This window comes from Cervus elaphus, chromosome 5 (genome assembly GCF_910594005.1).
Source record: "Cervus elaphus chromosome 5, mCerEla1.1, whole genome shotgun sequence".
In the NCBI taxonomy this organism is placed as follows: Eukaryota; Metazoa; Chordata; class Mammalia; order Artiodactyla; family Cervidae; genus Cervus; species Cervus elaphus.
In genome coordinates, this window is record NC_057819.1 from 121,150,437 (window position 1) to 121,168,702 (window position 18,266).

The window sequence follows — 18,266 nt, forward strand, 5'->3', positions numbered from 1 at the left end:
GGTTTCCATAGTACATGAACTCAGCGATAACTTCCAGATATTCAAGCTAGATTGAGAAAAGGCAGACGAACCAGACATCAAATTGCCAACATCCACTGGATCGTAGAGAAAGCAAGAGAATTCCAGAAAAAGATCTGCTTCATTGACTACACTAAAGCCTTTGACTGTGTGGATCACAACAAACTGTGGAAAATTCTTAAAGAGATGGGAATACCAGACCACCTTATCTGCCTCCTGAGAAATCTGTATGCAGGTCAAGAAGCAACAGTTAGAACCAGACATGGAACAACAGACTGGTTCCAAACTAGGATAAGAGTATGTCAAGGCTGTATGTTGTCACCCTGCTTATTTAACTTATATGCAGAGTACATCATGTGAAATGCTAGGCTGGATGAAGCACAAGCTGGAATCAAGACTGCTGGGAGAAATACCAATAACCTCAGATATGTAGATGACACCACCCTTATGGCAGAAAGCAAAGAGGAACTAAAGAGCTTCTTGATGAAAGTGAAAGAGGAGAGTGAAAAAGCTGGCTTAAAACTAAAATTTCCAGCCGTTAAAAAGAATTCATTTGAACCAGTCCTAATGAGATGGATGAAGCTGGAGCCCCTTATACAGAGTGAAGTAAGCCAGAAAGATAAAGAACATTACAGCATACTAACACATACATATGGAATTTAGAAAGATGGTAACGATAACCCTATATGCAAAACAGAGAAAGAGACACAGAAATACAGAACAGACTTTTGAACTCTGTGGGAGAATGTGAGGGTGGGATATTTCAAAAGAATATCATGTATACTATCTATGGTGAAACAGATCACCAGCCCAGGTGGGATGCATGAGACAAGTGCTCCGGCCTGGTGCACTGGGAAGACCCAGAGGAATCGGGTAGAGAGGGAGGTGGGAGGGGGGATCGGGATGGGGAATACGTGTAAATCCATGGCTGATTCATATCAATGTATGACAAAACCCACTGAAATGTTGTGAAGTAATTAGCCTCCAACTAATAAAAAAAAAACTAAAATTTCAAAAAAACAAAGATCATGGCGTCCAGTCCCATCACTTCATGGCAAATAGATGGGGAAACAATGGAAACAGTGACAGACTTTATTTTTTTGGGCTCCAAAATCACTGCAGATGGTGACTGCAGCAGCCACAAAATTAAAAGACACTTGCTCCTTGGAAGAAAAGCTATGACAAACCTAGACAGCATATTAAAAAGCAGAGATTTTACTTTACCAACAAAGTCTGTATAGTCAAAGCTATGGTTTTTACAGTAGTCATGTACAGATGTGAGAGTTGGATCATACAGAAAGCTGAGCACTGAAGAATTGATGCTTTTGAGCTGTGGTGTTGGAGAAGACTCTTGAGAGTCCCTTGACCTGCAAGGAGATCCAACCAGTCAATCCTAAAGGAAATCAGTCCTGAATATTCATTGGAAGGACGGATGCTAAAGTTCCAATACTTTGCCCGCCTGATAACTGACTCATTGGAAAAGACCCTGATGCTGGGAAAGACTGAAGGCAGGAGAAGGGGATGACAGAGGAGGAGATGGTTGGACGGCATCACTGACTCAATGGACATGAGTTTGAGCAAGCTCTGGGAGTTGGTGATGGACAGGGAGGCCTGGCGTGCTGCCAGCCATGGGGTCACATAGAGTCGCACACGACTGAGTGAATGAATTGAACTGAACTGAAACTGTTAAAAGCAGAGTCTCAAAATGCAACTCAAATTTACAGACCCCAGGTGAAGCTCAGTAATCTGTATTTTAAGCCTTTCTCCCCCAGATAATTCCCATGTGCAGTCAAGTTTGAAAATTAGGGCTTTACTGAAATTGGATATTCCACCTATCAAGCAAAAAGTAGAGCTTTTGTGGAAACTCAAATCAAGAAAGCTAAGAGGCTGCCTCAAGGCATGATTAGAAGAGGACTGGTGTGAAAGGAAACTGAAGCCTAATCAAAGACATTAATAAGACCACAAAGAGAAAACGCTAAGGATGGAAAGTGGTCTGCATGGGGGCTGGGGGGGGGGGGGGGGACCCCCAAAGACCAAGAATTTGTCAATGTATTTCCAACACAGAGTTTCTTGACTGAACAACAAGGATTCTGGCCCATGTGACAGATTATTACCTTAACAGAAGAATTATGTTTTTATGTACACTATTTAAATAACCTGGCAGTTGCTGAGGCGATACTTTCCACTCCTTTGAATTCCATAATAGAGGTTTACTTAATAGGGTCTATGGGGACACCCTCTTCTCTGAGTTCTTTGGAAGAACTGGTCAATAACATTAAGTGTTAACTGTTGCTTGGGGTCCTTTTCTACACGCCTGGAGTTTTTTAAATATACACTGTTGGCACAATCTGTATTTGTTAATTTCCCATTGTTTTCATTTAAAAACTTCTCTATACATTTTAAGTAGATATTGCCTTCATTTGCTGAAGCTGCAAGAAATTCTAGACCTTTTTCAAGGCCCTGATCAGATGTTACCTTTCCGTCTTCTCCTGGGCCTCCAGGCCCCGTGCTTCTCTGACACTTTGTACAGCTCTCTGTTGTAGCCTGAGCACGTTTATACTACAGGCAATTATGGGTCCTCAGCTCATGTGTTAACTTCTTGAGAGCACAGATCATGTTTTATTGTAATAACTAAAATTTAAAAAGTGTTCAATAAATGATACCCAGAAGCAAAACTACCTACAAAGGGCAGAGATCCAGGGTGCAGTCAGGTCAAGATTAAAATCCAGATGCCACTGCAGATTTTTTCAGTTTGGCTTACACGTTTTTATTGTATTCTACTAAGAAGGATATTTACAATATTTTCAGACTTTTAGACCCCATAGCTCTCTCTATATGTGTGTTTCTACGAAAAAAAAAATGTTAGTATTGTCCCCCTATTTCTAACTGCTATCTGACGGAAGAAAGAATGTACACTCAGTATTGGTATACAGAGTGAGTGAAGTTTGTTTCCAACAGAAGTTAATATTCAGTATCTAATCAAGTCTCATTCTTTAATCTAATGTTACACATAAACCATGAATGACATAACAAAATAAATCATCTGTAATATGCTTGCTGGGCTTCCCAGGTGGCTCAGTGGTAAAGAAGTCACCTGCCAATACAGGAGACTGGGGTTCAGTCCCTGGGTCAGGAAAATTCCCTGGAGAAGGAAACTGCAACTCAGTCCAGTATTCTTGCCTGGAAAATCCCATGGACAGAGGAGCCTGGTGGGCTACAGTCCATGAGGTCACAAATAGGCAGACACGTCTTAGCAACTGAACAACAATATATTTACTAGTCATCTTTTTAAAATCAGACTCCCCTGGTGGCCCAGGCAGTAAAGAATCTTGCCTGCAATGCAGGAGACCCAGGTCCAATTTCTGAGTCGGTAAGATCCCCTGTGGAAGGTAATGGCTAACCACTCCAGTGTTCTCGCCTAGAGAATTCCATCAACAGCAGAGCTTGGCGGGTTACTGTCCATGGGGCTGCAAAGAGTCAGACGCCACTGAGCAACTAACACACACTTTTTTTAAAGTATGAAACTAATTTGTCCAAACAAGGATATCTCCCTTTGATCTGGAATAGTGCTCCAATCTAGCTTTAAGATTATTACTCACAAGTTTGTGCTCTTCCAGGGAATCTCCTTTGTCTCCATTCTCTATTTTTCCATTTCAGTAATAACAGGAAAAATAGCAGCTAGCTTTCACAAGGGCTTCCTATACACCACAGAGAGGAACTGTGCTAATAAACACATTTAAATGCATTATCTCCACATCAACTCCATGAACTAGGTATTATTATTATCTCCTTTTAAAGATGCATATAGAAAGGCTGAATGACTGGTCCAAGGTAACATAGTCAGTGCCACGAAGAGTTACAGTAAAGGAGAAGTCCACCTGTCTCTTAAGCTTATGCTCTTTACTGCATTAGACTTTCTCCCCTATTGTTAAAAAAACCACTTGAGTCAACCTCTCAGGTAAAAGGCATTTGAGAAATAACAAGAGTCCTTTGTGCAGGTGGCAGAAATAGCAGCTAAAGGAGATCAATCAGAGTTAGAAAGTTTGAACACCTAAAGCAAAAATTTTAACAAGTGGCATCATTTCAAGTGCTTAATAGCCATGTATGGTTAGTGGCTTACCAGGCTGGACAGTATAAATACAGAACATTTCCATCACTCGAGAAAGTTCTTTGGAGAACCCTGGTCTAGAAATATATCTAGGGACTACTCCACAACCTTAACCCACTGGGTTAACAACACAAGGCTGAAACACATTTCAGTAGTCTCTCTCTTTAAAACAATCGCAAAATACTAAAAGCATTCTCTGTGAAATTCCAGCAAAATAAGGAGTCTATCAAAACCGAAATAAAGATGCAAGCCTCAGATAAAGAAATCCATATAAATATACACATATACATATAGATTTAAGAATTGATAAAGAGTACATGGTATGCATTCTAAAGAAGCACCCCCAAAATTGGAAATAACCTACATGTTCATCAGGAGGAAATGGATAAATATAACAGAATACTACATTGTATTTAAAAACAGATGAACTAGGTGTATCAACACGAATAACGAATACTTTTTAAAAAGTAAAACAAGCAAGTTAATCAAACACCCAAAGACCATCTATGTAAAAATTTTAAATATAAAACAATAACGGCATATAAACATATGTAAGTGAAAGTGAAAGTTGCTCAGTTGTGTCTGACTGTTTGCAACCCCATGGACTGTAGACTGAGAATTCCCTGTCCATGGAATTCTCCCGGCAAGAATACTGGAGTTCCTGCCCCAGGGGATCTTCCCAACCCAGGGATCAAACCCAGGTCTCCCGCATTGAAGGCAGACTCTTTACCGCCTGAGTCACCAGGAAGTCCATAAACATATACAGGACGAGTATAAAAACATGGATGGGAATGATACACACCAACTTCAGGAGAATAAATACCTCTGGAGGGGCAAGGAAGGGAAAAGGAGAGAGAATGTTAACTTAACCTCTAACATTCTCTTAAAATAGAACTGGAACAAATATGGAGAAAATGTCAGTATTTACTAAATCTGGCTAGGGTGTTAAAGAGTGTACATTACCTTATTTTTCAAACTTTTTGAATGTTTGAAATATTTTCTAATTATTTTAAGAGGAAAGTTTCTTACATTTGAAAAGCTTACTTCCATAGTATGCCTAGTTGTTCAGTCGTGTCCAACTCTTCGCGACCCCATGGATTGTAGCCCGCCAGGCTCCCCCGTCTATGGGATTCACCAGACAAGAATACTGGAGTGGGCAGCCATTCTCTTCTCCAGGGGATCTTACCCACCCAGGGATCGAACCCAGGTCTCTTACATTGAGGGCGGATTATTTACCATCTGAGCCACCAAGGAAGCCCCTGAAAATTAGCACTACTATGCGCTCAGTTGGGTCCGACTCTTTGCAACCCCACTGACTGCAGTCCACCAGGTTCCTCTGCACATGGAATTTTCCAGGCAAGAATACTGGAGTGGGACTTACCACTGAACTCAATGGTGGTTCAACCATTTCTGAATATGCTACTTTCTTCATAGCCAAGAAATTTTTCACTACAGTAGAAAAGGTGAAATTCTGGCTTCAACAAAAGTTGAAGAATTCATTTACTAATTTCTTTTAGCCTTTGAAAAATAAAAATTTTTCATATTATACCTCTTTAGTTTCTTCTCCAAATAAAACATTTCTAGAACAGTTCCGAAACATTTTAAGTAACATAACCAAAGAATCTTGCTTCTTAAATATCTGGAACAAGAACTATTATGATATAAAAATCTCTTAAAAAAAAAAAAAAACTCTTAAGTTTTCACAATGAATTAAAAAAGAATCCATCAGTCCACAGTAACACTCAAAAGAAAGGGAGGAAGGGAGAGCTCTTCAAATGCTGACTGATATCTGAAAGAATGAAAAATCAGAAAAAAACCATTATGCAATCACGAGTGTAATAACCGATTCAGGCAAGGCCTGAATGAATGCTAAAACCACTGGGTGAAAGCCTGATGGGCAATGGGATATTCTCACAATATCACCTCATAAATTACCTGTTCCTTTCAAAGGGGAAAAGGGAACCTTTAAAAGGCAGACTCAACATTTACAAAGTGATCAAACTTATTGTCAATAATGGGACAAACTGATGACATACCTCCTGCTGAGATGCGCAAAGGAAGACACAACATACACAGAATTCCCACCAAAAACATCTAAACTGAGTCTATAGAAAACAATCAGATAAACCCAAACAGTGAGACGCTCTGAAGACAACTGGCCTAAACAATTAAGAAATATCACTGTTGGGGATTCCCCGGTGACCCAGTGGTTAGGACTCCACGATTTCACTGCTGAGGGGCTGGGTTTGATTCCTGGTCAAGGAACTAAGATCCTACAAGCCGCACAATGTGGCCAAAAAAACAAAAAGTTATTATCACAAAAGAACCCGTCCCTCTCCAAAAGTGACAGGACAGCTCTAGATTAAAGGAACAAAAGAGATATCAGCCAAAAACAACACATGACCCTTGACTGAATCCTGGATAAACAGAAAGACAAAACAGCAATAAAGGGCAATTGGGAAATTTTGAAATGGAATATTATATTATATCTGTGCTAAATTAAATGAATTGAGTATGCTGCAGAATTTAGAAGTGAAATGTCATGATGCCTGCAATTTACTGCCAAACAGTTCAGCAAAAAGAAAAATTTAAAAGACTGAGAAAATAAATACAGCAAAAATGTTTTTTAAAAAATTGGTGAATTCAAGAGAAAGGTATACTGGGTGTTCACTGTACTATTCTTTCAGCTTTTCTTCATATTTGAAATTATGTAGTGTTTAGAAAATATGTTTCTTACTTTTAATTGCTTCAATTATTTGTTTTCATTTTTTCAATATATAAGCTAAGAGGAAGTATCATGTTATAGTCTAAATATAGATTAAGATTAAATAAGATTATTAAATTAACTGCAAACTCAAGAACATCAACTAATAGTTAACATATCACCTGTTTCACCCAGCCTCTCTCTGAAAACATCTGACATATTTGGCCACAACACACTTCTAAACTTCCTCTGCCAAACGACTCATTTTCCCTGACCGGTATTCCTCTGCCAAACATCTCTCTTACATACCAAATTCCCCAAAGTTTAGTCCTCAGCAGATTCTCCTGCTTTTCCTTAATTATCAGTGGACTCAATTACCACCCAAATATCAATGACTTCTAAATGCATTTCTCTACCCAGACCTCTCTTCCTAACCCCAGAGACATTATTTCCAACCAACCACCTACTAGCTATTTTCAACAGGATGCCCCAGGTAGGAAATGAAAACAAAAAGGGTTCATAAAAGTTTAATTCAAAGCAGAATTTTAAAATCCCTAAATTAAACAAACATTTTGTAATGATAAAGGATGCAGTCTACAATGAAGATATAGAAGTTATGAACAACTTAATAAAAAGCAAATATGACTGGACTGAGTCAGTCTGCAAGTTTCAGCCTTTCAGTGAGCCCCCACCAAACTCCTTTCTGAGACCCACAAGGCTCTCCGTGAGGTGGGCCCTGCCGACCGCTCCAACCTCAGCCGCTCTCCCTTTCTTTCTGCTTCAGTAACACTGGCCTCCTGGACCTCGCAAAGCTTTCTGTCTCCCCACAGCTGTTCTCTCTGCCTAGAATATTCCCTCCCACTCTTTCAAGTGGCCAGATCCTCATTCATTCAGATCTTTTCCCTCATAGTATTTTATCACATTTTCAACTCTTAAGAGTTTCATTCAATTAACATGTGCCTCCACTAGACTGCAACTTCCACAGTGGCCAGGACAATTTTTGTTTGACTTGTCAGGCCTAGTATTCAGGAGAGTGCTTGGCCCGTAATAGATTCCTGAGTTAGTTGCTGCATGAATTAATAAACCAAATAAACTGGCATCAAACAATCAAACAACATAAAGCACAACTATAAAAACTCCAAGGAGAACCGGACAGAAACAGAGTAGCAGCAAGAGCCTTTAAAACACTTTTTTTTAAAACCTTAAGGGATCTAGGAGACTAAAAAGTAAACACAGGTCATAAATTCAAGTGTCCACAAAGAGGAAGTAGAACAGTGAAGAGCACAGTCAGAGGCAATCTACAGGGCCCAACCAGAACTAACCTAATCAAAAAAAGATGGGAACTATGACCCAGCAATCCCACTATTGGGCATATACCTGAGAAAACCATAATTGAAAAAGACACATGCACCCAATGTTCATAGCAGCACTATTTACAATAGCTAGGACATGGAAGCAACCTAGATGTGCATCAACAGATGAATGGATAGAGATGTGATACATATATACAATGGAATACTACTCGGTCAAAAAAAAGAATGAATAATCTGAGTCAGTTCAAGTGAGGTGGATGAATGTAGAGACTGTTATACAGAGTAACAGACTTCCCTGGTGGCTCAGATGGTAAAGCATCTGCCAACAATGCAGGAGACCCAGGTTCAATCCCCGGGTCGGGACGATCTCCTGGAGCAGGAAATGGCAACCCACTCCAGTATTCTTGCCTGGAAAATCCCATGGACAGAGGAGCCTGGTGGGCTATAGTCCAAGGGGTCGCAAAGAGTCGGACACGACTGAGCGACTTCACTTCACTTACACAGAGTGAAATATAGTATATTAACACATATATATGGAACCTAGAAAAATGGTATTGATGAACCTAATTGCAGGGAAGGAACAGAGATGCAGATAGAGTGAATGCACTTCTAGACACAGTGAGGGAAGAGAAGAGCGGGATGAAAGGAGAAGGCAGTATATATACACTACCCCGTGTAAAACAGAGAGCTGGTGAGAAGATGCTGGACAACACAGGGAGCCCAGCCTGGTGCGCTGTGACGACCGAGAGGCGTGGGGCGGGGGAAGGGACGGAGGCGACATATGTATAATCATGGCCGATTTGTGCTGTTGTACGGCAGAAACCAACACATTTAAACAATTTTCTTCCAATTAAAAATTTTTAAAAAAAAAGAAAAGGTGGGACCGAGTACAATAAATAAAATTGGTGATGATAAAGGAGAACTTGCCACAGGTACAGAAGCTATTAAAATAATGCTAATAAAGTCTAAACCCTGAGTGCAAGGACAACTGTCAAAGAATTACTGAACACCAAAACTAAATCAAAAATAGGAAAAAAAAAAAAAAAAAACCCAGAAAACAAACCAATAATGACAGGAGAAACTGAGGAAGATGTCAGCGAGCTCTTATCCATAGAACAGCTCAGATATTTCAGAGGGCAGAAAAAGAAGATTTTAAAAGTCCTTTTTAAAAAAACCAGGATAACAGTGACACCAAAACCTAACAAAGAGAAGCATCCTCCCTTCCACAAAAGAAATGATGGGCCAATCATAGTTACTAAACTAAAATTTAAAGTACATATTAAAAATAGCAAATAAGGTCTTCCCTGGTGGTCCAGTGGTTAAGAATCCTCCTCGAAATGCAGGGGACACTGGTTCAATCCCCGGTCCAGGAGGATCCCACATGCCATGGAGCAACTAAGCCCCCTGGGCCACAACTACCGAGCCCACATGTCACAAGAAGACCCCACACCTCAGCCTGTGCTCTGCAACAAGAGAAGCCACCACAATGAGACACTCACACACTGCAACCAAGAGTAGCCCCCCACTCACTGCAACTAGAGAAAGCTCGTGAGCATCAGCAAAGACCCAGTGCAGCTAAAAATGAAAACAAATCATTTTTTAAAATAGCAAATAAAATCCAAAAGTACACTATGTTTAACTATCTATGAAAAATTACAGAATACTACATACTTTTTAATCCAGCAATTCCCTTCCTAAGAATTTACCATGTAACATACTCACATATATATTCATTTTGGTGCTGTTTGCAACAGCCAGAAGCTGTAAATAATTTAAACATCCACCAATAAGGAACTGACTAAAATAAAAAGACTATAACATTGTACTTCCGCACAAGGGAACACTACGCAGCTCATAAGAAGAATGTGGCCCAAAGCCAAGTCAAGATGTGGCGTAAGCTCACTAGAGCCAATGGGTCCACCAAGCTGCAACTAAAACCTCTAGACAGAGTACAAAAGAAGCAACCACCAAACAACTGGGGGCTGGGGGAGGGGAAAGCAAAAGCACAAGGACGGGGTAGAAGAGTCGGAACTTAGAGGAAGCAACAACCAACAACAAGCAGAGGCTTGTTTCCCTATTTTTTCTCCTGGAATAGAATAAGCTCACAGTTGATCTGTGGCAAGAAGCAGGAACAGGAAAAACGCAGAGAAACCCTGTCTTTCGGGCAGAAGTCCCCTGGAGCTGAAGAGTACGAGGGAAATCCCAGTTTTGTTATTTTACTCCCCCTGCCCTTTCTGGGCCCTGCCTCAAGGGAGGCTCCAATTACAGAAACTACAAGGAAATCACATCTTTCTGGCCAGTAGATCAAGCAAAGGGGGCCCCTGCAAGCCAGAGTATGGAAGGAATCCCAGAACGTACAGTTGAGGGAAAATCTACAAAGAGCAAGAGAAAACAACAATATGCACGAGAGAACAATAATTCAAATAACTGCAGAGGGTGGAATAATCTTTCAAGTGCTTACAGAAGTATCAACCCAGAATTCTATAACCTTCAAAAATACCCTCAACAATTCAGGAAAAATTAAAACATTTCAGATGAAGAAAAACTACAAGAACTTGATGCCTGAAATTCTGCTTTAAAACAAATGGTAAAAATAGTAAAACAAAGAGAAATAATACCAGAGTGAAAACTGAACTTTCAGGAACAAAGGAAGAGCAATAAATTAAAAAACAAACAAAAAAGGTAGTTTCAACTCTTAAGCGCTTTAAAATATGTATAATGGTTGAGAGCAAAAAATTGTCACAACGTCTAGTGGGGCTTTCAATGTAAATAGAGTTTGATTCAGAAGGCCGACTGTACTGTGCCACTTTATATAAGGGACTTGACATATGGACATTTTGATTACCTGCAGGGGTCCTGGGAATCAGTCCCCCATAAATAAAAAGAGACAACTGTAGACATATATGTGACAATTACAGCATTGGGGAAGGGGCTAGGATAAGTGAACCTTTATGGTTGTGACACTTTAAAATTTTACCTAAAGGGATAAAAAACTAAGTAGGTAAGTATTTTGCAATTCCTAGAGGAACCACTAAAAAAGTAGCACAAGTATAACCAAAAAGCTAATAAATTAAAATAGGACAATATTCAACTAATGCAAAAAGCAGGCAGGAAAGAGAGGAAACAGAGGAACCAAAAGAAAAATAAAAAAGGTGGGAATTCCCTGGCAGGCCAGGGTTCAATGAACACTTCCGAGGGCCAGGGTTCAATCCCTCATTGGGGAACTAAGATCCCACAAGCCTTGCAGTAAGGCCAAAAAAGAAAAAAATAAATATATTTAATGTAAATAATCTAAATTCATTGTCATAAGACTGGATTAAAAAACAAACAAGGAACCCCTTTAAAATATGACACAGTACCTAAAATTTTGAAGAGCGCATGCGTACGCTTTCTCGTTCCTTTTACCTCGTTGCAACCGAGAAAGCAACATGGGTCACCAGCAGCTCTACTGGAGCCATCCGAGAAAATTCGGCCAGGGTTCTCGCTCTTGCCGGGTCTGCTCAAACCGGCACGGTCTGATCTGGAAATACGGCCTCAATATGTGCCGCCAGTGTTTCCGCCAGTATGCGAAGGACATCAGCTTCATTAAGTTGGACTAACTGAACTTCCTTAGATGGCTCATCCAGCACATCACCCCTAGGCGGAAATAATACTAGCTCTTTGTATATAAAATAAAAGTTTTCAAAACTTAAAAAAAAAAAAAAAAGAATGACACAGTAGACTAAAAGTACAAGCGTGGAAAAAGATATACCATGCTAACACTCATTAAAAAAGTGTGAAACTAAATTTGATATATTAATACCAAACAGATTTTAAGCAAAGACTATTACCGGAGTAAAGAAAGTCATTTCATAATGATAAAGAGGTCAAATAATCAAGGAGGCAAACAACCATAAATGTTTATGAATCTAATAACAGAACCACAAAATACATGATAACATACAAAACTGCAGGGAGACAGAGAACAAAACTGTTAACAATGGTTGTAAATTTCAACACTCCTATCTTAGTAATCAACAGAACAAGTAGATGGAAAATCCACAAGGATACAGAAGACTTTAACAACAGCATCAACAAACTTCACCTAATTGACATTTATGGAACACTCTACCGAATAGCAGCAGAATCTTCCTCCCTTGTACATATGGAATAGTCACCTAAACAGACAATATTCTAAGTCATAAAACAAATCTCAAATGACTTCATTTTTTAAACATTTAGCCATACTCTAACATATGAAGTTAAACAGAAGCCAATTTTTTATAATAGCCAAGACTTAAGCGACTTAAATGGCCACCAACAGATGAATGGATAAAGATGTGGTATATATACACAACAGAATAGTACTCAGCCATAAAAAAAAAAAGAAAAGAAACAATGCCATTTGAAGCAACAAAGATGAACCTAGAGATTTATCAGACTAAGTGAAGTAAGTCAGACAGAGAAAGACAAATATTATAAAACACCACTTATATGTGAAATCTAAAAAAACAGTACAAATTAACTTGTTTACCAAACAGAAACAGACTAACAGACATACAAACTTATGCTGACCAAAGGGGAAAGCGGGCAGAGATAAACGGGAGTATGGGATTAACAGATACATACTCTCATACATAAAATAAACAAGGATTTACTGTATAGCAGAGGGAACTACATTCAATATCTTGTAATAAACTAATAATTGAAAAGAATAAAAAAGAAAAGAAACAGACATATATAAAACTGAATCACTTTGCTACATACCTGAAACTAACACAATATTGTAAATCAATTATACTTCAATAGGAAAAAGAAAATTTAGCTTGGAAAAGGAAGACTTAAAACAATCTCTATTTGCCAGACAACATGATTACCTATGTAGAAAATCCCAGGAAAAAAATCCGCCCCCCTCCCCAAAATCTACTAGACTAGCAGTTGAGTTTAACAAGGTCACAAAGATCAATACACAAAAATCAATTATATTTTTATTATAACAATTAATAACTGGAAATTCAAATTCTATGTTTTTCTTTTGGTCTCACCATGAGGCATGTGACATCTTAGTTTTTCAATCAGGGATCAAATCCTGCCCTCTGCATTGGAAGCACAGAGTCCTAACTACTGAACCCACCAAGGAAGTCCCCAAGTTCAAATTTAAAAAATAAGTACCTGAGCAGTTCTCCTGGGTTCCCTTACTCCATTGCTCTCCACCCGGGTGCCCTTTCCCACTAAAATCTCTTGCTTTGTCAGCAAAAAAAAAAAAATAAGTACCAGATATAATAGCACCAAAAATCATGAAAGACTTAGATACAATGCAATAATATGAACAGGACCAGTATGCTTAAAACAAAAAAAAAAACACTGATAAAAGAGATCAAAGACTTGAATTAATGGAGAGACAAAATGTGCTCATGGATTAGACAGTTAAAGAAACACAAGCCACAGACCAGAAGAAAATGCAAGCACATTACATAAGCAACAATGCACTTAAATTCAAAACCAAAATGAAATATCCTTATATGCTTACTAGGACGGAAAAAAAACAAAAAAAGTCAATAGCTAGCATAACAATTAACAGTGAAATATTAGCATCAGTCTCATTAAATTTGGAAAGAACACAAAGATGCTTCTCATTTCAACTAATATTTAACATTGCTTTGGAGATGGCAGGTAATACAACTTGAAAAGAAAAAAAAAAAGAAGAAATAAACATAAGAATAGCAGATGTATGCACATGATTCACGTTTGAAAATGATGCAACTTTATTCCTAGAAAATCCAGCCCAGCAAATAAGCTACCAGAAACAATCAGAAAAGAGAAGTGGCTAAATACAAAACTGATTTTTAAAATCCATGACTCCATGAGAGCAGACATGTTCGTAGACAAATTATTTAAATATATAGTAAGATATCATATGGTATAAGGGAAAAGATTTGCAAAACCAATTATGCATTATCTAGTTTTATTAAAAAAAGGTACTTTTCTACATAATAAGTACTCCTCAAATTAATACACACACACCCACACAAAGCTGGTTATGTAAGGAGAGTGACCAAACTATTAACGCTATCTTCTGAGTTTTCTATAGTTCTTTCCTGATAAAGAGAAAAAGCAAAAAAAAAAAAAAGAGAGAAAGCAAAAATTACAAACTGAAGTTCTTTCTAGACTTTTAAGTGGTATTTTAAAAATTCAAAGCTCTTTTCCTAACCTAGTTATCCAAATCACAGATGAATGAACATCAAGACCTCAGAACAGGGTTGGCAAGCTGGCCAGCCCAAGGCCGTTTTTATAAATAAAGTTTTATTCACACACAGCCATGCTCGCCTGTTTACCTGTAGTCTCCAGTTGTCATCACGCTACAATGGCAGAGTTGAGTAGTTACAGCAGAGACAGTCTAGCCCACAAAGACCACAATATTTACTATCCAGCACCTTATAAGAGAAAGTGTGCCAATCTCTTGCCCATTAGGATCATCTAGTCACAGAGGAATGGCTTCTAGAAGGTCAAACTCAAGCTAAAGAGCAATAAAGAATTCCATTCCCACTTGGTCAGATAACTCTCAGAGACACAGTTCAGGAGCTAAACCTCAGGCTCTCATAATACAAATAGGTGTATTTACCAATAAATCGATGAGGAAAGGACTTTGGGCCTGTCTATATCCAAGAACACCTGCTAAAGATCTGAGTAAACTTCAGTAAGTTCCAGAAAAAATCCATTTAAAAGCCACATAAACACAGACTGGGGAAGGTCTAAGAACAAGTAGGTAATGAGGGTATAACCTGGCTCAGCCTATTAAATGTGACCCAACAATCTTATCTTAGGAATCTACCTCGTAAAAACACCAGTCTGGGTGACTAAAGATACATCTCTAGCACATTTAGAACAGCACTGTCTGTAAAAGTAAAAAGGGACTAAAATTCCAATAGGGCTAGCTTTTCAAGGCAAATAAACTTTAACACCAATTGCAATTATGTACTATTAGTAAAGAAAAAAAAAAAAGACCACTTCGCATCTTTAATTCACTTGAACTCTGCACCATTCAAGTTTGTGACCCCTTCCACACACAATCTCCCATGGTTAGGTTTCTCCTAAAACGCAGGGAGGATCTATAACTCAAGTTATTTAGACAATTAAGGACAATAATGTATCTGGAAAAGGCAATCTTCCAAGATTACAGAGAATCACAAATCTGGGGTATTTCACCCAGATAATTCAAACTAGAAAGTTCAATTATCTATCTGAAATTACAGTAAAATCATTTTTTAATTTTTTTTAATATTTGCGTAATACTTTGAAAGCAGATTCTGGTCTTAAGTTGGAGAAAAGGATAATTTATTAAGACTTCAAAAAGTGTGTGAAAGAATCCTGATGTCTAGAAGAACAGGGAAAACTGCACTGATAGGAAAGTTTAAAATTTCATTAGCTATTTTAAATGCTGGACTATTTTTCTCAGACAAGTCTTGATATAGCTATGCAAGCATCAGAAGGAAAAAGGACAAGATGAGAAATTCCTCACAGATTAATGTGTGCCTTTCTGAAATGCTTTTTAAGTTCCATAAATAGGATATACTATAAACAGACCTCAAAGGAGGCAATGTTAACATACTGAAATCAAGGAGGAGGCCATGACAGTAAAATGTAGAAAGTGCACCTACTGAACAGTCATTCAGCATGAATCACTTGGCCAGGCAGTCTCCCAAGTGAATGAATTCTAGAACACATCCAGGAGGAGAGAAGTCTAAGCATCAGGTTTCTTGGCAAATCTGTGAGGCTCCATAATTGCAATTTAACATCACTTTAATAACAAAAGAATCCCACCCCCAAAGTGATGTCTTTTCCTTGAAAACGATTAAAGTAGTTAAGTCATTTGTCCAGAGACTCCTGAGAAAGAAGTTTTATACAGGTGAACTCAGACAACTGAGATGACATACCAGTACTCAGTTCACAAATCAACTTTCAGACTTTTTACAATATGGAATTCTCTTAGTTGCCAAATTAGACGTCTCATCTGAAAGCCTCTGAATAATTTTAATTCTGCTTTCCCTTCTGTCCTACATCTATGACTTCACTTAATTTTCTCAGGACCATGGTAGATTTTCTTTAAAACTAAAGGTTAGCCGACTACCTCTCCTCTTTCCCTACCACAGAGAACAACAAATGATGCCATCTTCCCAAAGATGAGTCCAAATCTCACTCCAGAAATTGAACACCATCACATCCACAAATAACGCTTTGCTGACAGGCTTAACACCGAAGAACCAGTCAGTGTGGGGGCTACCCAGGCCACGCAAGATTCGGAGCAAATACAAAGCCAGAGGAAAAGGGATAGATTCCCCCAGTCTACCAGAAGCAGACTGACCACAACAAACCAGTCAGCCCAAGAGAACTTCCTGTGATGATAAGAAATGACCCAATGTTCTACATCACACATGGCTCCAGGGCACGGGAACTGGACCTAGTGCCAATGAAGAGCTGAAGTCTTTTTACTTAATTTTCCTTAATTTAAATAGCCTACGGCCAGTGGCTGCCATACTGGACAAGGCAAAGCTAAGAGTGAAAAGAATCTAGATTTTTTTTTTACACTCAGTTCAACAATTACTGGCGCTGCCTACTGCATACTAGAGATAGAGGCGGCGCTAAGAGGAGGGAGATGAATGAGAACCTCCCTGCTCTGAGGCAGGTTCCAACAAAGGAGACAGCCACATAATTACAGTCCATTTCAGTAGAATGTCTTAACAAATATAGATATAATGTTGGGGACTTCCCTGGTGGTCCAGTGGCTAAGCTCTGTGCTCCTAATGCAGGGGGCTTGTGTTCAATCCCTGTCAGGGAACTGGATCCCACATGTCTCAACCAAGAGTTGTCAGGCTGCAACTAAGACCTCTTGTAGCCAAACAGATAGATACTTAAAAAAAAAAAAATGATATAATAATGAAGGGATCGAATAATCCTCCCTAAATGTTCATGGACTTAATAACAGAACCTCAAACTATTAATATGTGAAAACTTAACAGAATTCCAGAGAGAAAGAGGCAAGTCTGTGACAATAATTGTAGATAGACTTCAACATTCCTCTCTTGGTAATTAACAGAACAGGCAGGTGGAAAATTAGCAAGGATACAGAAGACCTTTACACTGCAACCAACCTAACCTGACTCTTCAGGAACACTCTACCAACCAGCAGAAGAATACACCTTTCTAAGTACACTTGGAACATTCACCTAGACAGACAACATTTGGGGGCACAAAAAAAAACCTTTAAAAATGTTGTACAAAATTAAAGTCATACGAACACAATGAAATTAAGTCAGAAATAAGCAACAGAAAGAAAGACACCTTTGAACATCCTCAAATATTTTGGAAACTGAACAACATATAAATGCATACAGTCCTGGGTGGGTAGGGGAGAGATAAAAGAACTTAGTCCCACCTAAGGACAAGGGAATGGTGACCAGAGAAGGCAAGCTGGACAAGGAGATGGATGGTTAACTAGGAGTGAATCATCACAGCAGTGAATAACTGGAAGGTGTGTGAGGGGAGGGCTTCCCAGGTGGCGCAATGGTAAAGAATCGGCCTGCTAATGCAGGAGACACAGGTTCAACTCCTAGGTCAGGAAGATCTCCTGGGGCAGGAAATGGCAACCCACTCCAGTATTCTTGCCTGGAAAATTCCATGGGCTACAGTCCATGGGGTCACGAAGAGTCAGACATAACTGAGCATAGCACAGGAGCACAGTGTGAAGGGAACTTTTACAAAGAAATTCAGCACTACTTGACAGTCAAATTTAAGGTGAAGAGACGTAAGTTGTGAACAAAGAAACAAAGGAGATTTAGAAGTCAAGTCAACTTTGACCATACCCCATCTAACCTGTCTATCACTAAGATGTGTCATTCTAAGATCTAAATTACAGAGCTGGCCAAAAAGTTCATTTGGGTCTTTCTGTACAATGTTATGGAAAAAACCAAATGAACTTTTTGGCCAACCCAACATTTTTTGAATATTTCTCTCCAAGGTATAAAATCTATCACTTGGTTTATTTCAACTGCCCAATTTCCTTCATTAATTCTTACCCAACTCCAATCCATCCCCTATCCCATAGCCAGAGGGGAAAAAAAACAACACTCATCTGATCACATCACTC

The 18,266-nt window shown here is 38.9% G+C and overlaps 2 protein-coding genes across 15 annotated transcripts in view; one reads left to right on the forward strand and one right to left on the reverse strand.

Moving 5' to 3' along the window:
• Positions 1–18,266, reverse strand: part of BPTF (bromodomain PHD finger transcription factor) — a 137,697-nt gene that overhangs the window by 103,525 nt on the left and 15,906 nt on the right. The gene's annotated exons all lie outside the window — the stretch shown is intronic.
• Positions 11,508–11,844, forward strand: LOC122695321 (40S ribosomal protein S29-like). Its single transcript, XM_043905082.1, has one exon. The coding sequence runs from the start codon at positions 11,572–11,574 to the stop codon at positions 11,740–11,742; it is 171 nt and encodes a 56-aa protein (XP_043761017.1). The 5' UTR covers positions 11,508–11,571; the 3' UTR covers positions 11,743–11,844.